This window comes from Pyrgilauda ruficollis, unplaced genomic scaffold, assembly GCF_017590135.1.
Source record: "Pyrgilauda ruficollis isolate IOZ18807 unplaced genomic scaffold, ASM1759013v1 scaffold79, whole genome shotgun sequence".
Classification (NCBI taxonomy): domain Eukaryota; kingdom Metazoa; phylum Chordata; class Aves; order Passeriformes; family Passeridae; genus Pyrgilauda; species Pyrgilauda ruficollis.
In genome coordinates, this window is record NW_024529821.1 from 2,166,233 (window position 1) to 2,190,993 (window position 24,761).

The window sequence follows — 24,761 nt, forward strand, 5'->3', positions numbered from 1 at the left end:
ATAGTATCATAGAATAATAAATTATCCTTCTGAGAACATGGAGTCAGATTCATCAGTCCTTCCTTCATCGGGGCACCCCACAAATACAATACACTAACTTTGTAAGCTGACAGTTAAAAAGTCCCTAAAATACATATTTTCCTAAACCTCAGCTGCAATTTCTAAAGTTTGAAACATAACCAATACGTGCCCTTTAAATGTTAGTAGAGCTTTACCCTGTAACTGGTGAGTTCATAATGGTCTGTTCAGGTTTGTATCGAAAAGCAACGTGAGACTTTTTGGAGGAGCACAATCCAAGCCATGGAGAGAGGGACCATCTGCAGGCTGACCATTCCCTGCTGGAGAGCCTTTTGCCTCCTCTGCTCACATGCAGCTTGTTTCCTGGAGCCCTCCTACAGCACCACGCTCTGGATCTCTCTTTTGGGCTTGGCTGGGCTTTGGCAGAAGCTCTTCAGAACCTGGGTTTTGTTGTTGCTTTTTCAGCCTGGGCAAGGAGCTCTGGGGGGATTTGCTGCACCTCAGGAGAGCCACAAAGCACCTGTAAAACTGTCACACAAAGAGAACAGCAAGTCAGCAGGAGTTTCATTCAGCTCAGGTTTTATAAGACAGGCTTTATCTCATGATTAATTAATTAAGTTCCTGGGATAGCTCTGGAACAACATGGGTGTGATAATATTTTGTATTGGAGGTTGAAATGTTTTGTCAAATAAAACATGTCTATCAAATGCAGGGAGTGATTGGCATCTGACTCCATGATTCAGAATGCTGAACAATTGCTTTATTAAGCTATGCTATATTACATTAATACTATATTATAACTATACTAAAGAAATACTATACTATACAAAAGATACTAAAGAATACTAAAGAAAAACCCATGACTGTCTGAGACAGCCAGGACACAGCTTTGATCCAACTGGCCAAGGAATCAAAACAATCCTCAGCAGAATCCAATTGACAAATCCCTTCAGGTAAACAATCTCCATAACACATTCCACATGTGCAAAAACAACAGGAGCAGAGAATAGAGATAAGAATTGTTTTCTCTTCTTCTCTCTCTGCTTCTCTAGAAAAAAAAAAAAAAACCACAGAGAATTATGTCTCTCTCTGTTCAGAGAATGTGAATGCCACACATGTCCTCGTGCCAAGAGACCTTGAGCTCAGCAGAGTAGTGCAGAGGGGAGGGAGCCATGAGCAAAATTCTGGGACAGGTTACAGGCCCCCAGCAGCTGTTCTGTGTTTTACTGATCACAAATATTACTGAGTTTGTGCAATGCAGAGAATAAAAGGGACTAAAGCTCCTCCAGCCTGCAGGATCTGTCCCCTGACTGAGCTGCTGTGGCACGGGGATTTTGGGGAGCTGAGTCACTCCTGCAGGCTGCACTCAGGGTATGGATACATCCCCTTGCTCAAAGTGTGGAATGGATTGAGCTAACTGAATTACCAATGAAACTGATGCTGGCTGCTTTGGTTTGGGTTTGACCAGGGAAAAGATGAGGACTTGGTTTAAGCTCTCAGGAGGGGTTGGTTCAATATCCATAACTGGAGGAATTTTTTCAGTTGCACACCAGAACATTCTGTGTATCTGAGAGCAGAGGGAATGTGCAAAGCATGAAGACAAGGAAACTGCCTGTAGTTGAAAAAATAGGTATTTTAGGTGGTGTGGATTGTGTGCATGGCCTCCCTAAGGCTGCAGGGTCAAAGGCTGGTAACTGATCTCTACACTCAAGAGTCCAAAACAACATTACTGGTAATTCTTTGTACAACACAGCTGCTAGCAACAAGCTCTGACAACTCTTGTTATCAACAGCCAAGTGAAAAATCATGCTGGTTTTTCATCAGCAGCCTTGCTTGCTGGGGAAAGTGGCTTTTTTAAAGTTTTACACAATTTTTGCATCAACTGAGGTTCCTTTTTCTCAATGAGAAACTGCATTTTCTCAGGATTAAAAACTTACTTTGTAATAATCATAAATATTTCATCAGCCTCTCACCACTGAGCATTGAAAAATTAAGCAGCTTCAAAACTCGTGGGCAATACTGTCTATTTTCTAGTGTTTGCTTTGCCCCCTCCCCTCATGGTCAAGCTCCCATGGCTCTTCCCAGGTACCTTTCTGCAGCTGTCCAATCCCCAGGGAATTCCTGTTACACTGGAGAGTCTCCTCAATCTGTTTAACTTCACCTGGTCCTTGCCTGGATGCATTTTCTGCATGTGAATGTTATTTTATCTGGCTTGTTCTCAGATTTTATCCAGCCTGATTAGAGATTTCTGAGCATTTACCAGAGCAGGGGGGGAGTCTGGACACAGAATTGTTTTAGGAATAGCCCAGAATTAGAGGGCAGTGTCAGCTGTGTGAGCTGTCAAGGCATCTGCTACAGATTTCCACAGCCTCAGGAATGCTGTTGGTGTTGAAGGTGGTTTTCTGGGTGACCAACACCTCCTGCTTTCACATGCCTGGCACTTCTGGGTGGCTGCAGCATCTTCTAGCCTGAGGTTCTCTCCTGAGTGCAGAGAAACCCAGACTACTGACTCCTCATTCTGCACTGAGTGTAGAACCCTGAGCACTGATTGCTGCTAAAATACCAACTGAGCAATGCAAACCAAGTGAAATTTAAGAAAAAAAATTTAAAAACACCACAAAAAACCCTCCACAAAAAAAAATTAAGTGTGTATGGAGCACTAGGAGTAAAATTTTATGGTGAACTTCAGGAGCCTGACATGGATAAACCCAGTTTCATTTATGTCTAGCTGCTGTTTGTGTCAGCAAGCTATTTAGTATAAAGATTAATTTAGAATTGTCTGTAGAAAACTTCTCTGCACAGTCTGTGTTGTTTTGGAGTGCTCTTTGCAGCCATGCACATGTTCAGATCAGCCTGGGGTTCTGCACTGCCTCTCTGGATGCAGCCAGGGCTGGATGTGTTTGGAGTCAGGCAGAGTTACCCTTTGTGTGCTGGGCTTTTCCCTAGTGGGGGATGGCAACAGCTCAGGAGGTTTCATCAGAGAGTTTATTCAAAAGCTAAATTTTAGAGGAGAAGGGAAAGAAGGGCTCCTATCCCAGGGAAAATGTCAGGGAATTCTGCAGAGAAGGGACTGCACCCCCTGGGCTGTTTGTGGCACTGAGTGGAGCTGATGGATGGTGAGGAGATGATGGATGGTGAGGAGATGATGGATGGTGTCATGGGAACTTTCACTCCCTGGCAATTTCTCATGTCCCAGCAAAAACACCCACAGCTAATTTAGGCCAGACTTAAATCAATCTTTTACCATCATCATTTGTTTCCAAGAGAGAGTGAGCAATTTACTATCTGTGCTTCCTAACAGCTTCCAAAAATCATTTCAAGTGGAGGATTTTCTGGGGTCAGAAGCAAGTGATCCACCTGCTGTAATGCCAGCAATGCAAAGCTCAATGGAATGTGCCCGAGCACATGGGCTGGTGGAGCTGGACCTGGCGGAGGGACTGGAGGAGCTCTGATGCTCTCTGTTTTTCTCTGTAGATCTCTGCTCATCTTCACTTTTATTGTCAGTCCGTGTGCCAGGGGCTACCCCAGCTGTGTTCTTCTCCTGCTGCAGCTCCTCTGGCACGGCCTTCTGGCAGATCCTCACCAGCTCCTAGGAGCGGGGAGCAGGATCAAAGAGTGACTGAAGGATCTGAGGGGGTTAAAAGAGTAAATCAGGGAGTAAATCAGAGAGCTGGTGTTGTGAGGAGGAGGAGTTGCTGTGGGCAATGTGCTGTGCTGGGGCTCACGCCCTCACAACACTTGGCGTATCTGAGTCACCTCAGACAATTTCTGGTGCTTCCACTCTTGCCAGCACACGGATTTCTTCTCTTATTGTTGAACTGTGCAATGGAAAGGAAGGCCCTGTCATTTGCTATTTGCACATGTGGGGAGCTGGTTGTCCAACTGCCAAAATGCAGATTTGTGGAACAGGTTTGCTCCTTGGAGCCCTTTTTCAGAGCTTCCCTCTCATGGATCTGGGTGATGTCACTGATGCTCTCTCTATCTCCCTTTGCCATTTTGTCACTCCTTGCACAGATGGAATCCAGATGGCCGAAGGAGAGCATTTCACTGACCTGTTTGTTCAGAAACACGTAGATGATGGGGTTGTAGACAGCGCTGCTCTTGGCAAGGATGGCTGGGATGATGCTGGCTGCAGGGGTGACGAGCCCAGGCTGCCCAAAGGTGGCCAGCAGTGCCACGGCAGCGTAGGGCAGCCAGCAGAGCAGGAAGCACAGCACCATCAGCAGCACCATCCGCAGGATGCGCTGCTCGCGGCTCCGGCCCCCCCGGGCCATGCTGCTCACCTGGGGACACAGCACAGGACAGAGGATCAACTGGTGTGTTGGTTGGTTATCTCACAAACAGGACTGCTGGGCTACCTTCCCTGAGCTGTATTGCAGCATCAGCCTCGTGACGTGGTTGAGGCAATGGGAAGATGGCAAAGCTCAGGTACCGCCAGCAGCAGCCAAAGATTTCTTTGTTACAGAGCATCTTAAAAGCTTTTTAGCCAACAGCACATTGCTAAAGCTTACAGACAGTTGTTTTAGATAATCACTAAAAGCACATGTACACCTGCTTCACACAGTGCTTGCTTGTCTTCTTTCTATTAACAATACACAATAGTTCATCATTAAGTTTCAACCTTCTACTATCTTGCTAAGCACATTTTCCTGCAGTCTTAAGGCCTATCTTAGCCAAGCCTAAGACTCAAGCTATTGTTTCATGTCTTTGCTTGCTGTACTATTGTAACTTCTTCTACCTCCAGACTTTGCAGCTGATTCTACGTTTCTCTACGCTTTCTAAGGTTTTCTTTCCCAACTTTCTGAAACTCTTCTTACCTTTAGTGTTTCCCACCCCGGGAGCTCCTGGGGTGGCTGCACTAAGGGCAGGGCTGGCAGTGTCACTGGACAGTTCTGGCTGCAGAGGAGCTGGGCTGGTGAGTGCTGAGTGTGTCCCTGGCTGCTGGGAGAGTGATGCCTTTTGGGGCTACCTAAAAACAGAGGCCAGACAGAATTAAACGAATAAAAAGCAGTTCTATTTATTGAAGGGCCTTCAGGGCAGACAAAGGCCCCCAGGGGCTACACTCAAAATGGAGGATGGATCATGGGGTTTCAGACTTTTATAAGTTTGATCCCTTTGCATATTGGGGGTTAATCTTCAATTACAGCTTCAGGTAATGAAGTCATGTACCCCAAGTTTGCTCCCCCCAACTCACTTTTGTTTTACATCTCTGGGGCCTGAGGCAGGGAGGTGTCCTTGATTGCCAGGCCTGGAGAGGAATTGGTGTGTCTGCCCCAAATGGGAAAGCAGCAGCTCACACTGTGTGTGGAGTTTAGAGTTACACACTAAAGAACTGCAGGATTACAAATACATGGAAAATAGAAAAGCTAAAATCCCACGGCATCAGCAGGACCAGCAAAAGTGCTCTGCATCTACAGCAGCCTCGTCCAGCTTCCTGCAAAGCCCAGATTCCAACAGGAGTGTCCTGGGCAGGAGGCAAGGAGGGCAATGTGCCCTGGTGTGACCCCGGGGCAGCAGCTCCCCGAGCCCATGGCCCCTGCCCCAGTGCTGCCAGGAGAGATGCCCCAGCCAGGAGAGATGTGCCCGTACCCACAGGCCCTGGGGCAGCGGATGGCAGGGGCTGAGAGGATTTCTGTCCCTGGACCCGCGGCAAAAGGCAGCACTTGAATGAAAGTGCTTTACAACAGGCTCCTCCTCTGGGCTCACAAAACCTGAGAGTAAATCCCAGCGCATTAAACACGGCTGCCTGTGCCTCTGCTGGTCTGCTGTCAGTGTGTTCTGAAAACCAGACCTTTCAGTGGCTGCTGTGTCATGCCTGCACTGAGGAGTGCTGCAGGAAGCACAAGGAGCTAGTTATTACAAGCAGTTTTATGGGGAATCCGTGGGGATGTATTTGAGTGTTGGAAGTCACCTTGAGACTAATTAAAAACCTAACCAAAACTGTTCAAAAAATAGAACATATCTGTAATTGCCTGCTGAGGGAACTCAAATACCAAGTACTTTATAAATATCTTGTTAATGTGCAAATGAAATCTTTTATGACACTTGTCTGTGATTTAAAAGGAAAAAATTGATATTTGCCACTAGGCAAATAAAGTTGTTAATCAAAATATTTCCATTAGCAAGAAGTGAATATTTCACTCAGAGCCACCCACAGGCATCGGTAGCTCAGATTTATTCACAGCCATCTCAGACAGGGAGCTCACATTTACCTTCTTCCATTGTTGATAAGAATTTTGCACACTCCCGGGGTGTGGATTTTTTGAGAGTCTGCCACACCTTGGTACAAAACTTCACCCAGGCTGTGTGATGAAGCCCAGACAGCTGGACTGGGGTGGAGGCAAGGCTGGAGGCCAGAGAGGGGCTGCATTTTGCACGCTGAGTGTCGGTGTTTGAGGCTCCTGATGAGAGGCACTGGAAGGATCAGCACCGGCTGCATCCCCACACAAATTCCAGCTCTTTGTGCCTTCCCGAGGCCCTCCTGCCCACCCCCGTGCCAGGACACACCAGGGCAGGTGGTGGGTGGCGGCTTGCCTGTGGAGCACCTCAAGGAAAACCAAAAGCTCCCTTTGGTTTTATCGATTTCCATCAATTCCAGAAAAGGAAACCAAACCACCTCTTCCTTCAGATAAGGTCAGAGAGGACAAATGTTTTACTGATGTCTTCTAGCTGGAAGTCAGCCTGGTGAGAGGCTGGCCATGGGAGGAGGGCTCTGGAGGGAATTCCCTTTAATAATCCTGAGCAGGGCTGGGCTGTGATATTTTCTGAAAAATCCCTTTGCCAGGATTTCTTCTGCTGGGAAGCTGAGAAGCCTCAGAAAAGAATGTAAATGAAAATTAGCTGATTGCTTCTCCTTGTGTTTTGCTGCTTTGGAATGTGGTAGGTGATTGTTTGATTGGTTCCATGTAAATTGTTTTAACCTAATGACCAATCACCATCAGCTGTGTTGGACTCTGAGGAGTCAGTCACAGGTTTTTATTATTCATTCTTGTTAAGCCTTCTGGATGTATCCTTTTTCTTTAGTATAGTTTTAGTATAGCAAAATTAATATAATATAATATAATATAATATATAATATAATATAATATAATATAATATAATATAATATAATATAATATAATAATCAGCCTCCTGAGAACATGGAGTCAGATTCATCTCTTCCCTCCTCCTGGGACCCTCACAAACACCACAGGGCTGGGTCCCAGGGAGCTGTGCAATGCTCTCCACATCTGCAAACCCTGCTGCAGGGGCAGGAACAGCTGCTCTGGGCCACTGCTTCAGCTCAGAGCCCCTGGGGGACTGATGCTGCTGATGCTGCCTGTGCCACCTGGGCACTGCTCCCTGCTCAGGGAGCTCCACCAGGTATCACACACTTCACTTCTGAATTGTTTTGTCCTTCCCTAAGAAAAAGAGAAAAGCTTACAGTTTTTCAGACTGCTGATGCCAGGGAATGGCTTCATGGGTAAGCAAGGAAAGGTTTCAATTTCCTTGCCAGCAACAGGATATTATTATTTTCATCCTATGAGGCCAGAAATTTTGAATATCCTCCCACTTCTGTAGCTCTCCTTGAAGCATTTTTTGCTTTCAACTACAAGGCTCCCTGGTCAGTCAAGGAAACCTGAGATATTCATATCTGGCACACATGCAGAAAACTTCTGCAAAACTAAATCAAACCCATCAACCTCGAAATGTTGCTGCACCCCATCAGCAGATGGTGCCTTGGCTACAGCATGTGCTGTGGGCTGGCATCAGATCACCCTCTGCAAGAGGGCAAAGCAAAGAGCTCTGTAAAAGTGATGCTGGTGAATGGTGCTGTGGGTTTTTAGTTTAATTTTGTCTTTATCATTATCACTGCTTTAATTAAGGGGTGGGACTATTCTGGGGCTGAGAACGATTTATTGCTCAGATAAACATCAGTCTCAGAGGCTGTCAGAGTTTAGAGGAGCAAGTATACAGCCATAGCTCAAAGTGGTCACAAGTTCTTCATTACAAAGCAATATAGAACTGTCTGATCCAATGGACAGTTGCCACAGGGTTTATTTTGCATTTCTAACCCATCACCTTTACTCACTTCTACTGCACTGTGGATGCTGTTACCCAATGGGCTCCTATCACACATGCACACATTTGCTTTTATTATAACATCTAAACTCTTAGCTACTCTATACAATTACACCCTACATTATAAACCCTCCACACCTTATTAATACAATTTTTTACTTACTTAAGGCATATTCTTACTTACAACTATAGAAACATAAGTTTAAGATTTTTCTGCTTAATATCTGTGCATTTTATTTTTACATCAATCCAAGCTTCTTCCAAGGCTGCAGATCAAACCCTCCTGTGTCTGTGGAAATTTCTACCTTTCCATTTCCCACGGTCTTGGTAACTTCCAGGAAAGCCAAGAGCACAGGTCTGGCCTGTGCTTGCCTTTGGTTGCTGGCCCCTGAGGTTGGGCACTCAGTCCGGGCAGCTCCAGGTCAGGGTTGGCAGCAGCAGGAGTTTAGCACAGGGGAGCCCTGGCCTGCACTGTCCTCTGCTTCTGGCTTGGTCAAAAATCGAAACTTCGATCTGCTGTGCAAGAAATTTGGTTTTAAAATCTCACTGTTTCTGTTTTGGTATAGAAAACAGCCATGAAAAATGTGTTCTTATAGCCTTCATATTTTCTTTACTGGAAATTGAGTCTCTGTTCCTTCTAAAATGATCTTTTCAGTTTCCCAAAATTTATTTTGTCTCTGTGTCATGCCTTCTATATTGAATGTGTGGCCCAGTGTACTGAGTTAGCAGGGCTGGGGACCTGCAGCCCTAGCCCCATCTTGCTCTTCCAGTGTTTTTTTCCTCTTGCTTCCCATGACTGTTGATTTTTTACTGGCTAGGTTTCTTTGTGTTTTCTCCTGTAGAGAAGCACCTCAAGGTGGTGATTCAGCCTGCTGAAGTGATTAATTTGCCTTTTTTTTTAAAATCTCACTGACCATAATTGGGATTGTGCACAGCCATCCTCCCAGAGCAGGAGCAGAAATGCTCACAAATGGTGTTTGTGTGGAGGGGCACGGGCTGTGGGTGATAGGCACTAAACAATAAGGACAGGTTTAAACAGAGGTCTCTGTGGACACAGCAAATCCCTGGTTGGTGCTGCTGACTGTGCAGAAAGAACAGAGTCATCACTCCACCAGGAAAGTCAAATCTGTGTTTTCAGCACTGGGTGTGGAAATTGCTCAGCCACATCCAGGCTGGAGAGCACAGCTGAGCCAGCTGGGGAGCTCAGCCCCAAAACCCCCTGGAAGAACTGCTGGATCCCCAGGGTGACCTGAGAATCTCAGCTGAGGGCCTGACTGTGTCTGCTCTTGCCTTTTTGTCAAACCACCATACTAATTAGAGCTTGGAGAACTGACAGCAACACTCATGGGGCTGAGAGGATGGTTCTTGAGAATCATCAGAATAAGGGAGATAAAGAGGAAAGAACCTGAAGCAAAGTGTGCATGTGCTGTCCTGAACGTGCCAGCTGAGCCCTGGGGGCAAAGCAGAGAGAGCAGGGCAGCACAGGCAGCCCTGGGCACAACTGAGCACCTTGGGCATCACTGCCTGCTCATCAGAAGGAGCCCACGAGCTGTGAAATCAGAGACTCTGCCCTGGAGAGTTCATGGAGGGGTTGTTTGAGCACGGGCTGAGGAAGCAGGCTGTGACCCAGTGCAGATGGAATTCAGCTGCACAGCCTGGCACAGAAGGTCAGTCTGGATTCTGCTGGGGAGAATGTGAGAGCTCCTGCCCTGCTTCTAAGAATAGATGAATGTAGGCAGCTAAATTGGATGCTTCAGGGGAAACCCTCAACCCTTTGGGGCTGGGATTAGAGGATCTTTAAGGTCCTTTCAAACCCATCACGACCCATTTGATGATTCTATGATTATTGAGAATTTCCTTGAAGTTCTGAAGAAGTGGGCAGCCATTCAGTACTGGTTTAACAATATTTCATGATCTGTCCTAATACTAATTTTAAAAAGTTTTACATGGAGAATAAATAAATGGCTGACATTCCCATGCAGAAATGTTGCAAGAGCAAATTAGATTTTATTTTTAAGGAAGTTTTTTTCTATCCCTGCTAACATTCAAACCTTTGGATTATGCTTAAAACCCTCTAAGTATAGTCATAAAAGCTAGAAACTCGTTACCTGCACTCACAGTGAAGCACTGCCTTTCTCAAAGTCCCATCCACTCAGTGCCTTGCCATGGAGATGAGAGTGGGGAGAGCAAGTGCCAGCTCTGTTCCAAATCTGTTTTAATGCTTGTCTGTGAGAGGAGAGCTCTGCTCCTGACAGACCTGGGGCTTTTACCCCACAAAACATTGGTGGAACAGCCCTGAGGCAGCACTCTGCAGGACAGCACAGGCACAGATGGGGAAGAGCAAAGCTGGAGACCCAAAGTGACAGAGGCAGAAAGCTGCACTGCTGGTTTGTCTCTGGGGAACTTCTGCCTCCCAGATCCCCAGCGTGCTGATCACCTGCACTGGCTCTGGAAAATTGACATTTCACCAGGCCAAGCTGCATCATTGATGACAAAACCCAAATTCCTTTGTCTGAGCGAAAGACAAACCTTTTGTAGTGCCCTTTGTGCAGCACCAGCTAAGCCCTGTCCCTCCTGGCTGGGGCCCAGGCCTTTCCTATATGAAAAAGGACAATTAGAAGCCCCTCTGATTTATTTATATATAAATATTTATGCTGTGGGGGAGATGTTTTGTGAAAGATGTGGAATGGAAAGGATTTGTCAGTGCTCTGAAAGCCACAGAAAATGCAGCACACAGAAATGTTTCCTGCAGGGACAGAGGAGCTTCCTGCTCTGCCAGCCCCAGCTGCACACCCAGCAAAGCTGAGCTGGCACGGAGACTGGAGATGGAAACTGACTTAAAACAGCGGGTAGTAGTGTCAAGGGCAACCTCCCACAATTGTTCTCAGGGCTGAGAGCCCTTGCTCAGGGTGAGAAGCAAGCCTGTCTGTGGGCTGGGCAGAGCCTTGCACCTTCCTTCCAACCGCAGCATTCCTGGCTCTTGGTTTCTTGCCTGGCACTAAGGGTGTTTTTATGGATAATGGAACACCTTATGCACAGGAAAGAATAAAACATCTGTAAGAAATTCCTTTTTGCCTCCAGCTGCTGAATATTTTAAAGCAGAATTCCATGCTTCTTTTGCAGAAGAGATGTTGGCTGGGGGAGCTGAGCCTGGAGTTTGGCTGCACTCAGGAGGTTCTTTGCTTTCCCTTTTCCTCTGCTTTCCCTGCTGGAGGTTTCTGGGCTCCCCTGCCCTGCCCCATGTCCAAGCAGAGATTCAAGAGCAGATGTCTGTGACCTGCACAGCTGAGGGGTAGCCTGTGGCATTCACATTCTCTGGAAAAGTTCCTTTGCCCAGGATTTTTCTCCTGGGAAGCTGAGGAGCCTCAGAGAAAAGGAAAACAATTCTCATCTCATTTGCTTCTCCTGTGCTGTGCTCATGTGGAATGTGTTTGGAGATTGTTTACCCACAGATGATTGTTCCATTGCATTCTGCTGTGAGTTGTTTTCACTCTTTGGCCAATCAGGGCCAGGCTGTGTTGGGACTCTGGAGAGAGTCACGAGTTTGCATTATTATCTTTTTAGCATTCAGTAAGTATCCTTTTTGTATTCTTTAGTGTAGTATAGTATTCTTTAATATAATATAGTATTATATAGTAATAAATTAGCCTTCTGAGAACATGGAGTCAGATTCACCATTCCTCCCTGCCATGGGGATCCCTGCAAATACAATACATGGTCCCCCTCTCTTCTGAGGGCCTCTGGAAAGGCAGAGGAATCCTCAGCCACATCAGGACATTTGGATCACTCAAGCTTCACAAGTCCACATAAATTACTGTTTTTTCTAGTCACACATTTCCTTTCCCCCTGCCTTTTTCCTGTGCTGTTTTGCCTTTGTCTCCCTCAGTTACTGACACACGGTTTGGGTTGCCCTGAGCATCTCCTTGCTTTTGGAATGCTGTGGAGAGCTCCACCTCACCTGGCTGTGCTGTGAAAGGGAACCAGATGACAAATGTGACCATTCGTGGTGTACAAAATGTGCTCCAAATCCCACTGATGCTTCTGCCTCAGCTTCAAACCTAAATACAGGGTGTGATCATGTGCTTTAATGAGATGGGTTTGCACCAAAACATCCCAAGTTTGCCTGCTCATACAAAAAGGACACCCACCAGTTTGGAGGGTCCAAACAAAACTTCTGACCCTGGGGCTGTGCTCCTGGTGCTGCCCAGCACTCAGAGCTGGGGGAGGATTTGCCTCTGCAAATCATCTTTTCTTTTCCTGTAAATGAAGGCTGTGGAAAATCTCCTGTGGTAAGTGAATTAACAAGATTTGTGCTGTGGAAATTTGGCCAAAAGCACTTAAAGCTGGCTGTGAGCAAAGTCAGGGGGTCTCAGGCTGGCAGGGGATCACAGCCCACGCAGGGATCACCCACTCCTGATGGCTCTCTGGCAGCTGCTGTTTCCAGTGCTAGCACAGACCTCTGCCAGAGCTTGCAGGGAGGTGAGAGGAGACAGAGAAGAAATCCATCTCCATCTGCTGTGCTGACGTCTTTCACCTCTGCAGCAGTAATTTTTCTCATTTCTAAGCAGACCTGGAAGGTGCTAGAGGAGTCAGTGAGGGCCTTGTGGGGTGCAAGAGAGGAGCTCCCTGGCTCAGATATCCTTTGAGTGCTCACAGCATCCTCTCACACCCACCTCTGTCCTCTCAAGGGTGAACCTCATGATTTAAACTCAAAATTTAAATCTCAGTTCAGTCCCTCACTTGCTGTTATAGACATAGAGGGCTGTAAGGAGAGGTCTTGTAGTCACTAAAAGGGGTTAATGCTTCATCTCAAATGCCAGAATATTAAAATAATTCATCCTGATTGTTTGCAAAGGCTGGAGCACCAAGTGCAGGCACAATGCAGCACGGCTGGGTTCTAGGTGTGGCCTCATTCTTCTCAGTCCCTGTGTCTGAGAAAAATGCAGGATGTGGCTGTGGATGTTGGAAAATGCAGGATGTGGCTGGGGGGTGTGTTCTATCCCCATCTGTCAGAGCTGGACAGTTCTCTGCTGTTCATGGGCAGTTTTTTCTTTATCTCTCCCACAGCCAATCCTCCCTCCAGCAGATCTCTGCTGTCCATGGCCAGGGAGTGTCCCTGCACACCCTGAGTTCCCTGCCACACAGCCAGGGTGCTTCCAGGCTTGGGGGCTCCCTGTGCAGGGATGCCCTCTGGGGTTCTGAATCTGCACAGCCCATGTGTCAGTGAGAATGGTCATCACAACATCTCAGCACCACTGATGGTCACACTGGTTTGGTTCCCCTCCTTCTGCGCCTTGCACTGATTCTTTAATCAGTAATGACCGTGGTGAGAATGTGTTCTCACTGAGGGTGGAGCTCTTCTCCCTTACTCTTACCTGGGACACGAGGGAGCACCAGGGAGAGCCAGGGGAGAAGGGCAGTGGAGCTCAGCCTGCAGGACACGGCTGCTCCCTGGTGTTCCTGCCAGGCTCTGCCTCCCTCACTGCCTGTGCCTGGACACTTCCGAGGTTTGGCAGCACCTGCAGGAAAATATTGGCACTACATGAGGAAAAAAAAAAAATCACAGCTGCCTTGTTTTCAACCAGAAAAATCCTCAGTGTGCTCATCAGGTGGGTGAGTGCTGTTGGACAAATCATGCTGTGGCACACCCAGCCCGAGGGTACCTCCCCTGCAGCTCTCTGCACAGGCAGTGCCCCTCTTTGAGCAAATCCTCCAGGGAATCCCAGTATCCCAAAGGGGGGAAGTGTCACCCATTGTTCCAGAGGCAGCACCTGGGCTCTGGCCCTCCTTGCACCTGTGCTTGTATCCATGTGATGCCTTGGGATTTCAGCTTTTGTGTTTTTCATGTATTTGTAATTGTGCAGTTTTTAGTGTATAACTCCAAACTCCACACTCAGTGTGAGCTGCTGCTTTCCCATTTCAGACACAATTCCTCTCCAGGCCTGGCAGTCAAGGACACCTCACTGCCTCAGGCCCCAGAGATGTAAAACAAAAGTGAGTTGGGGGGAGCAAACTTGGGGTACATGACTTCATTACCTGAAGCTGTAATTGGAAGATTAACCCCCAATATGCAAATGGAGCAAACTCATAAAAATGTGAAACCGCTTGATTCATCATTCATTTTTGGGTGTAGCCCCTGGGGGCCTTTGTCTGCCTGAAATGTACCTGAAGGCCATTCAACTGCTTTTTATTCCCTTGATTTTGTCTGGCCTGTGTTTCTAGGTAGTCCCCACAAGGCGTCACACGTAGGGATCAGAAGGAAGAGTCCTTCCTGCAGCTCTGAGCAGGGAGCTGCAGCAGAGAACCACGAGCATCCTGAATGGGCAGAGCTCCTGCTGCCGTCCGAGAGGGGAAATACAGAAACATCCCCAGCACATTTTCACTGGAACTGAGCTCAGCTGAAGCCAGGAAAGCCAATTCCTTGGTTTTCCTGAGCGTGGGTGGAGTGACCCAAGGTGATTTCCCTCTTTGCTCACTGACCTGCATGGCCTCTGCAGCTCTTCTGGGCTCAGCTGTGTCAGGACTGATTTTCTCTTCCCTGGTGGCTGAGGTGTTCCAGTGCTTAGGCTGTCATGATTCCTGCCTTTGGGAATGTGTCTGTCTCACATGCCCAGCTCAGCCTCAGTTTATGGTGGCTATTCAGGCTATCCAGATTAGTGCTGGAGGAGCAGTGTAATCACCCCTTCCCCTTCCTGCCAACAAGGGAATTGCTGGAACACAGAGCTGTTCTCCCCCAGTTTCTCCTGCCTATGCTGGACGAAGCTGTTTCCTGCACTGGAAACTGCTGCACTTGCTAATTGACATAAGGAAATTAACATGGAACACATCAAAGGCCTCCTTGCTGCACTTTTTTTCCTTTTCCATAAGACATGAGGGACCAAGGGGGCAGAGGGCTGGTGGAAACCATGCCAAGGTGTTGGCTTTTCCTGCCATGCCTGTGATTACTGCTCGAGGTAGATTTACCCTGATGTGACTCAACCCAGGGCAGGAGTCTGTGCAGAAAAGCAGAATATTGAGCCTTGCACTGATCTGCTTGGATGAATAATTTGAAGGCAGGCCCTCAGGTTCATTTGTCAAGGAGATAATAGAAGAGTAGGTTGTCTGTGAATTAAAGGGAAAAAATCCCCAACCACAGTGTAATACAGTGACACAAAAGCTGGGATCAATTGTATTTGCATTGTGACAAGTCATGTGAGAGGGCTCAGCCAGCCTTGTCAATGACTCTAACTAATGACTGTCTAACCCCTGTGCTCACAAAATGATTTATCTGTTTCCAGCAAGCATTTTTAAGGTTGCACATGCTGTTCCAAGACCTGGAAGCAGAATGGTTGTCTGCTGCAGGATTCATGAATTGTGCCTGTGTGCTGGCCATCTCCAGCTGCAGCCTGGGATGCTGATCCTGTCTGACCAGGTGCATTGCCCAGACAGGTACTGGGATACACAAAACAGATGATGGGCTTTGGACCTGGTTAGCAGAAGAGATTTGATAACAGGATGCTTTGGCAAGAGCAAACAGAACTTTGAGGATTAAATCAAGATTGCAAGAAGATCCAATCAGACGGGTTTACTGGAAAAAGAAGATTACATCAGACTTCTGCAAGCAAGAAATGTTTAAAATGTATAAGTGTGTTAATGTGATTTTTAACCCAATCATTATAGCAAAACATTACTACCCTCCCTAAAATACTATATAAGCAGTTGTACTTCACAATAAATTCAGATTTTTTGACCACCACACCGAGTCCCCATCTCTCTCTCTTCATTGCCAATAGACAGGTCCTTATTGGGCATCTTCCCACAGCACCCCTGGGACTGTGCAAAGTGCTGAAACACAGGAAGGGCCAGGGAGAGCCCTTCATTCTTCAGGACATCCCGAGCTCGGGGTGAGCCCAGTGCTGGCTACCAAGTCCTGCTACTAGAAAAACCCTAAGCTCCTGTTTCTTGGCAGCCCATTGATTGTCTGCATTGCCAGAGGTGTCTTTGGGGGTCCACGTGCACAGTTTCTGCTGGCTGGGGGGGTTTGCAGAAGCTACAGACACCACCAAGCTTCTCAAAGCAGCCAGGAGCTTTGGAAGAGGATGAATCCAGCCTCCCTGCGCTGCCAGCTGCACATCCCAGAGGGTTTGCCCTGTGCAAGCAGCACTGGAACAGGTTACCCCGACAGCCTCTGCCCCTGTCTGGCTGCCAGGCCCTCCAAGGGCTCTGGGCTCTGCAGAGCCAGAGGCAGATTTGCTGCTCTGCTCCTCACAGCTTGCCCAGGCTCTGCTTCCCTTCCGTCATTTCCAAACCTTCCTGGATTCTGCCATTCTCCCGCAGTGATCTGAGCTGAGGGATGCTAGCTTCTCTGCTGTGGCACAGAGCAAGGTGCTGTGAGCTCCTCTGGAGCAGCAACATGCTCTCCAGCCCTGCTAACAAAACCAAGGCATCCTGAAGCATCCCTGCTCTCTGCAGATCGCTCCCTGCAGCAAACCCAGCTGGCAGATTCCTGCCTTTCAGGAATGGGACTGGCCATGGGGGGCACAGCCACCTCCTGCCATGCCTGGGGCACTGTGGTGAAGCCAAGGAAGCAGAGATGAAGCCCTGAGCCAGCTGTCTGCCAGGGCACACCTGCATCGTGCCCTTGCTTCCCCAGGAAAGCTGCAGCTTCCTTTTGGCTTCTGCCTGGGCCCGTCACAGGAGAGCTGTGAAACCTGTATCAAAGCAGGAAGACTTCTCAGAAATGAGATCATTAAGACTAAAGCGCAGTGTGATTGGAAACGTAGATAGTCCTCATTTTCCAGTGGTTGTTTTCAGATTTCAGATTCCTTGTTGGCAGTGTGCTGTAACACATCCCAGCTCCTGTGCTGCTCATTTTAAACTGCTCAGAGCAAGCCCTTCCCTCTGGCCATTCCCTGCCAGCCTCAAACAAGACATGGGAGTAAAAGCAGATCTGCTCTTAGAGGTGAAAATTCTCTTCAAATTTAAGGAAACTGTGACCTTGAAGCAATGCAGTGGGAATGGGAGCCTGGACTGATTTCCCAGAGTTCAGGCATCCCTGCAAATCTCCCATGGTGACAATCAGGTCAGAAATCAGAGCATGAAAATACAAATGTCAAGCGAAAGGATACAATTTTTCATGCCTGGCTGAAACCAAGCACCCTGATCTCCCAGCACAGTTTTACTCCTGTAACTGGTGCAGATAATCTCACTTACAGGCAGATATCCATGGCAGGAGCTGAAAGCACCTTTAAAGGCTTACACAGTGTTGCCTATAATTTAGGGTCTAGTAAAAACATAAACATCTGTTGTTCAGTTCCTTAAATATTAAGCTGGCATGTGAAGCTTATTTATTTTTGTTCATTTTTTTTACTCTCTCTCTCCCACACACAGCAGGGATTTTGCTGCTTCTGCAAAAGGGGCCTGGGGGTCCCTGGGCAGCAGCACAAGCAGCTGGGAGCAGCCTGGGCCAGGAACAGGCACAGCACTGGGCATGGAAGGCAGCAGAGAGGCTCTGGGGCTTCTGCCCCTGCACCTCCCCTCCCTCCTGGCTTCCCAAACGAGCCCAGGTGCATCCACAGGACCATCCAGTTCTGACTTTCCCTCTTTGTGAAAAATCCCCCTTCCTGGAAGGATAATTTCGATCCAGACTGAAAAATTTTCGTATTATTTTCCCATGTTTTGTGGTTTCTGCAGGAGCAGGGCGCACAGGAAAGACAGCTCCTGACCTTTAGAGTTGTCACCCATCTGACAGGGAGGGTGAGAGCCCCTGCTGCCACCCTGTCCCTCTTCCATGCCACTGTGGTCCCTGGTGAGCAGTTCCCTTCACTGCAGAGGTCCCATTTGTCACTGCAGCCACCGAGGGCTCTGCTGAGCTCTGCTGCTGCCACCCACCCTGCTCCACATCCACAGCTTTGCTGAGGACAGGCAACTCTCCTGAGCCCAAATGCAACATTTCATGGGATGGCTGCATCGGTGGGAAGAGGATTTAATGTACAAACTTCCAGCCTGCAGTGCTGCTGCAGCTCCAGCAGAAATAAACGTTCTGTTGGCACTGGAGAGGGCAGAGGCAGCAGAGCTTGTCCCAGCTCTGGGAATCACTCTGACACATCAGACAGAACAGTCTTTGACAGGAAAACAGGTTTGCTTGCTGTTCCTTGCCCTTGGAGGAACTTTGGAGAGGAAGAGCCTCTCTTGCAGGCAGGACCTGCTCCAGCCCCAGCTGCTGTGAACACCTTGCAACAAGCAGCACCTCTAAAACAGTATTTTTAGCCGTAAAAGATGGAAAAACACTGAAGTCCTGTGAAATGCAGCCCTTGCCTGTGCTCAGGAGACTGGCCATGGTGGTGCAGGAGAAGCAGCTGTTCCCAGCACAGGGTGAGCTGGCTTTTGTGGGGAATGAAAGGCGTTCGTAACAGGACAATGGGCTGGGGGTGTATGAGGATTCATTTAAACATCTCCACTGATTTAATTTGCTTCTCCCTAAAGTCCCTGAGCAATAATAAGCTTAAATTAAAGTTTACATCTGCAAATGTGGCTCACAGAGTGATCTTTATCTAATTCCATCTTATCTTTCAGGTGCTCGCTGCATGAGGTGAGCCCAAGCCAGGTCTGGGAATACTGATGGAGCTGGAGCCAGCCTGGGGTGGCTCCCAGGGTGCAGGGACCCAGTGTGGAGGTGTTTAGGGGGTGAACGATCCCTTTGTGCTGGGAGAGTCCTTGCCTGTCACAGACTGGTCCCCAAGGGGGCTGCCATGCTCTCCAGTGTCTCCCACATCTCCGTGCCATGAGCAGCCAGTGCTGGTCCATCACTCGTGACTGAAGGCAGATTTCTTCACACAGGAGGAAAAACTCTGCCCTGGCACTTCCAGCTGCCTGACAGTGCTGCCCTGATGGTGTTTGGTACCAAATGTTCCACTGGCATAGCAATATTTAGAGCTACTATTCCTTATCTTGACAAAAAAAAATGCTCATGGCCTGTTGGAACCCTGGCTGCTGAGAATTTTAGATTTTCTGTGCTGACAGGCACTGACCCCCAGAGGACACTGCATTTGACCTGGGGCTGAGGAGAAGGCTTCCAAAATGGAATGACAGAACTGGGATTGTGGGTGTGGAGTTTGAATAGAAGTGTGTGATATCACAGGGTGGAAAACTCAGAGTTGAAGGGTTTAGAATGTAGTAATATCTATAAAGCAAGATGGAGGTTCTAGGGTGGAGGCTGCTACTTCTTCTCCATGAGTTTGGGTGGTTTTGTGTAATTGGACAGAAAAGTCCACATTGCAGGCACCAGTGTTTGGTTATTGGATTAAAAGTAAAAATAATTTAGGTGTCATTTCTTAATTGGACAGTTTGTCCTTAAAAGGCCTTCTAGAGAGAGAGATAAGGCAAAGGCTCCATTTTCAGTTTGTTAGAGTGAAGTTCTGTAGAACTCAGGGTTTGTGAGAGTGTAACATAAATAAGAACTAATAAACATCTGAGTCCCAACAAGAAATTCCATCTCACACATTTAATCCTGACCTCGGCAGAAAAGAAGTTAAGACTCAATGATGGTCATTTATGGACTGGCTTTGCTTTGTGTCCAGGTTTATCTGCCCCATGTCACAGGTCTGTCTTGCAGTTTGTATTTGTTAAGTTCCTGCTTTGGATCCTTGCCTGATCCCACCAGCAGCTTGGTTATATGTGACTATTTTCTTAGCAGCCTTTTTTGCAGGGTTCACTTTCCTGCTCTCAGAAGAGAAGCACTGATCTTCAGAAGTCACTGCTCCCACACTCTGCACTGACCATGCAGCTGCTGGACCTGCTGATAGTGCTCACCTCTCTCCACAGCATTCCTGCAGACTTAAATCCTAGGACCAATCTCATCAAGGTAGGTAAATCTTTCCTAGTTTTAATTAGGGGTAATTTGAAGTATCTAGAGTGCTCTGGCAAACTTCCCTACTCTGTGATGCTGTCATAGGAGCCTCTGATGCCTCAGGATTTCAGCTTTTCTATTTTTCAGATCCTGCACTGCATTAGTGCTTAACTCCACACTCCATACACAGTGTTAGTTACTGCCTTCACATTTTGGTCAGACAGAACAATTCCTCTGGGCCTGGAACCCAAGGACACCCTACAGCCTCAGGCCCCAAAAAGTACAAACAAAAGTGAATTGGGGGAGCAAGCTGGGGATAAATTACTTCATTAGCTGAAGCTGTAATTGGAGAATTAACCCCTGATGTGTAAATGGACCAAACTTGTAATTGTCTGAAAAACTGGTGCCCATTGTCCACCTTGGGTGCAACCTCTGGGAGGCTCTGGCTGCCCAAGGTGTGGCTGATGAAGACCTTTAATAAATACCCACTTTATTCTCTTGTCTAGCCTCTGTTCTAGGTAGCTCCTCCAGCTGTACACACCTGAGGATGACTTCCAAAGCCCTGCTAGGCTGGAGCCTGTCACAGGACAGCCACAGGAGAGGCTTTTCCAGGGGTGGCAGCACATCTGACAGCAGAGGAGTTCTAAAGGTGGAAAATGGGGATCATGGGCTTCTGCCTGCCAAAAGGCAGCTGAGGGATCAACTTACCTGTCTGACAGCACAGAACAGCTTCCCATAGGAATAGACAATAATGGCAAATGGGATTACGAGGCAAAAGATGAAAAGACAGATGATGTAGGAGGTGTTGTTGGCATCCTTGGAATGCCAGTTCACAGAGCAGGTTATCCCTGCTCCTTCTGGCCCATAGCTGCTCCAGCCAAGAAGAGGAGGAACAGTCCAGAGCAGGGAGTATGTCCAGGACAGGATGATGGCTGTCCATGCTTTCCTGTAGTTGGTGGTGTCAGGCTCTGCTGTCCTCGTCATGGTGCAGCAGCGCTCATACGAGAGCACAGCCAGGGAGATGAGAGAGATGATGCCTGTGTCAAACCAGACCACTGTATCAGCAAAAAATGAATGAGTGAAGGCTTTGCTCTGCCTCCCCCCAAAAAATATTTCAGGCTATGGATGAGACTGATGGCACTGGCTTTGGAAACAAGGTGGGCAAGGACTGGGACTGGAGGTGTCCCCCTGAGGGTGAGAAGTCCTGAGAGCCTGGCCCCACTCACCAAGAGCTGGGGGTGTTTAAACACGTGTCCAGCCAAAGCCAGTCAGTAATAAATGCTCATCAATACTTAAGCACACCTGTCTGAATGGATGTGTGTGTGTGTGTGACCTGCAGCAAAATCCTGCCTTTTCCTTCAGGTTTGATTCTTGCTGCACCTATAAAATTCAAGATTAATATCTAGACTTGCCCAAAGTGTGAAGCTGATCTGGTGCTTGTCTGCCAGCTCTGAAGTGCAGCCTTCTGAGCCCTTCTCAGGGAAGTGTAGCCCCACAGGGTTTCATAAGGATTTCATGCTGTGCATAATGAAGAGCTGTAGATTAAACCCATGTCCTGAAGCCCCCTGTGCCAGCAAGTGCCCCCCTTGGGGAGCAGGCGGCTCAGGAGCCTTTGCAGGGACAGTGCTGGGTCTCCTGCAATTGGGGTACTGCCAGCAGACACCAAGAGGGCAATAAAACCACCAGCAGCAAATCAAAGGCTTCTTTAGCATGCAGAAATGCTGGAGGGGAGGTAATTTCGAAAGCTGCTATAAGAGTTTTCAATTTCCCTCAACACACCTCCCAGGCTGCATTGCAGAAGCGATGCTGGCAGGTACAAGGGGATGTTGCTGGATGCTGACACACTCCTGCTAAACTTTCCTTGCCAAGTAAAGGTTTTACATGCACAAATTTGGCTTTTTACCCTGTGTAACTTCATGAGGGAAAGAGATGGCAGCAAACAGCTGCTGCAAATATCTCTTCAGAGTGTGCATAAGCAGTGTCAGTGTCTCCTAAGTGGCTGTGGGAAGCCTGGATGCCAGGGTAAGCTGTGTTCCTGGGATCCGAGGGATGCTCTGCTGGTAAAGCCTCTGCTCCATGTGAATGCTGGCTGGGGGAGAGCCCCACCGATGTGTGCCAGTGTCTGCAGTGGTACAGCAGGCTGGGAGAGATTGTCAGCACCGGGAAGCCTGAAAACACGAGCTGTTGTTCTGTATAACATGATTCACGTTGTACCTGCTGTCCCCACAGCCCCCTGTGCTACGCGGGGCTCTGCGTGCCCGGCTGGCAGCTGAGGACAGGGCTGGCTAAAGGTGCCCAGGGCTGCTCTTTTCTGCCGGCCTGTCCTCCCAGTGGGATCTGGGCTCAGGGCTGGAAGCCACCAGATTTCCAAGAAATCGTGGCTGTGGGGGCTCCGGGCTGCCCGCGCTGAGATGGGGCACTCAGGGACAGGGTTTAGTGGTGGGCTTGGCAGTGCTGCGGCAGTAATTAAACTCGATGAGCTTAAAGGTCTTGTCCAACCTAAACGAGGCTGATTCTACCCCGTTTTCATCCTTTGAAGTTTGTAAAGCTCTTCCTCAGCCGCTGGAAACACGCTGTGGAGCCTGAATGAGGACTCACACCTAACGCTGCCTGGGCTTTTTCGAGCAAAAAAAACCGCACCAAAACTGGGGAAGTTTGCCCCCAGCCCTGTGCTCCTGGCGTGCCCGGCGTCCCCTTCCCAGGAGCAGCCCGAGCTCCATCGCGCCCGCCGCGCCCCCGGACACGAACTCACCGCACCTGCGGGCTGGCCCTGCCCTCCCCTGTCCCCCCGGAGCTGCCGAGGCTGTCCCGTTTTCTCCCCGGAGTTGCCGAGGCTGTCCCATCCTCTGCTCGGAGGTGCCAGGGCTGTCCCGTCCCCTGTGTCCCCGGCGCTGCCGGGGCTGTCCCGTCCCCTCCCGGCGGGCACAGCCTCCTCTGGCGGTGCAGCCCCGCAGCCCCGTTCCCACTCACCGCAGAGGGCGGTGGCGAAGCCGTGCCAGGCGCAGGCGGCCCCCGGAGCGGCGGCGGCCCCCGCGGCCAGCCCGAGCGGCGTGCCCAGGGCGCAGCCCAGCAGGTCGCTGAGCGCGATGTTGAGCAGCAGCAGGTTGATGGGGGAGCGCAGCGCCGGGAAGCGCCAGAAGAGCAGCAGCACCAGCAGGTTGCTGCAGAAGCCCAGGCTGCCCACGGCGCCCAGGCACACGGCGGCCGCCAGCCGCCCCGCGGGGCCCAGGCACCGCTCCGCCTCGTCCCGGCCATCCGCGCAGGCGGCAGCGGCACCGGCCGCCGGTATCCCCGCGCTGGCTCCGCGCCCGCTCCGCGGCCAGAGCGGCGCAGGCTCCGCGCCCCGCCCCGCCCGGGCCGGCAGCGCCGCACCTGAGCGCAGGTGAGCGGCAGCGCCGAGCCCGCTCCCCCCGGAGCGCGCTGTGGAGCCAGGGGCGCTGCGGCAAAGCCGAGGGCAGCGGTAAATCCGGGCCGGAAGCCACCCGGGCTGTGTGCAGGCACCGCCTGAGCGAGGGGCGAGTCTCAGCTCGGCCCGCAGAGCTCTCAGAGTAAAGCTGAGAGGAGCACGGGCTAACCCAGGCTTTCCCAGAGTGCAGGGAAGGTGAAGCTTGAGCTGCCAGCCAGCTACACGGCAGTATTTCTTATCAGTTGAAGTTCCTTAAAATCTAAGTTCTGGTCATATCCCACCCTCCAGCAAGGGGGAGCGCTCTCAGACATTTTAATGTATTGATGCACTGACCTAAGAGGGGAAAAAACCCACCCCCGCTGTTCCACTCACAAGGGAATTTTTCTCTGTGTTTGCAAATAAAAAGTGAATTTGTCCAGTTTCCTGCAGCTTCGTTGCTAAGAGAATTAGTACGGAAAAGGAGAGTGTGAAGCCTGGTATCCCCCCTCTTTTTTCCCCTCCCTTTTTATCAGTTGTTCATTATGGGGAGGAGGCAGTTCAGAGTATTTCTGCTTATAATGACCTTCAAGATGGGTTTTTGGGGTTTTTTTTGTTTGTTTGTTTGTTTGTTTTGGGGTTTTTTGGGGATTTTTGGGGGGTTTTTTTTTTGTTTGTTTTTGTTTTTTTTTTAAAACAACCCCCCTGCACTTTGGGAAATCTGGCTGTTTCTTGCCTTCTCTCTGGGCTGCTAAGGGGATGGACAGGGTCCAGCATGATGCTGTTATTTATCAACATTTGTGAAGACTAAGAATGTAACTGGGCAGGGTAGCTCAAGAGGTCAGTCGCCTGAAACTTTGCACTTTAGGTAAAAAACAAGGACGGAAAAACAGACCCTTCACCAACTTTGCTGCACTGCTCTGGACATGCCCTTCAATGTCTTTCATGGAGCGAGGGGCCCAGAAGTGGACACAGGATTTGAGGTGCATCCATCCAGGTAGTTTTTAATGCAGCGAAGAATGTGCCTGTCCAAGCTGTGGGCTGTCAGTTTTTCCAGGAGAATGCTGTGGGATGTTTCAGACCATTTACTGAAAATGTGTCAAGAAGTCTTTTTGATAATGCAAAATTGGTTTGATCACTTGGAAAATCGTATCACTTACTATTTGTTGTGGTGGCAGAAGGACTTGCCAACTCATTTGGGGGAAAGGTACTACGGTGCAGCACGTCTGTCTCCTTGATCACCTGGGAACTTGGCTGGAATTGCACAGCTGCTGGTGAAACTGGTTTCTCCTGTGGAAAAAAAAAAAAAATAGGATAGGAATTGCCTAAACCCAAATGTGGAATCCGAAGCGATTTAGTTACGTTTCCCTCAATTTTAGCGACGGCCACAAGATGGCACAGGGCCACTCCGAGTAGGATGGGACTTGGATCCCTGGGGAAAAGGGTTTTCCAAGGCGCCTGGAGCAATGGCTG

General features: G+C 49.0%; 1 protein-coding gene across 1 annotated transcript; it reads right to left on the reverse strand.

The window, feature by feature from the left end:
• Positions 1–363: 363 nt before the first annotated feature.
• On the reverse strand, positions 364–24,235 carry LOC121363974 (pinopsin-like). Its single transcript, XM_041486779.1, has 5 exons — positions 24,200–24,235; positions 22,877–23,147; positions 20,615–20,943; positions 4,071–4,301; positions 364–546 (listed from the first exon to the last, which is right to left on the reverse strand). Exons 1-5 carry the CDS (start codon positions 24,233–24,235, stop codon positions 364–366), a joined length of 1,050 nt encoding a protein of 349 aa, XP_041342713.1.
• Between the last annotated feature and the right edge of the window lie 526 nt (positions 24,236–24,761).

Coding starts and splice junctions, on each gene's coding strand:
- LOC121363974 (XM_041486779.1), bottom strand. CDS start 24,235: ATGAAAGACATTGAAGGGCATGTCCAGAGCAGTGCA. Junction 20,944..22,876: donor CTTCGCCACCGCCCTCTGCG/GTGAGTGGGAAC, acceptor GGTTTGACACAG/GCATCATCTCTCTCATCTCC. Junction 547..4,070: donor ACGTGTTTCTGAACAAACAG/GTCAGTGAAATG, acceptor TTTGTGTGACAG/TTTTACAGGTGCTTTGTGGC.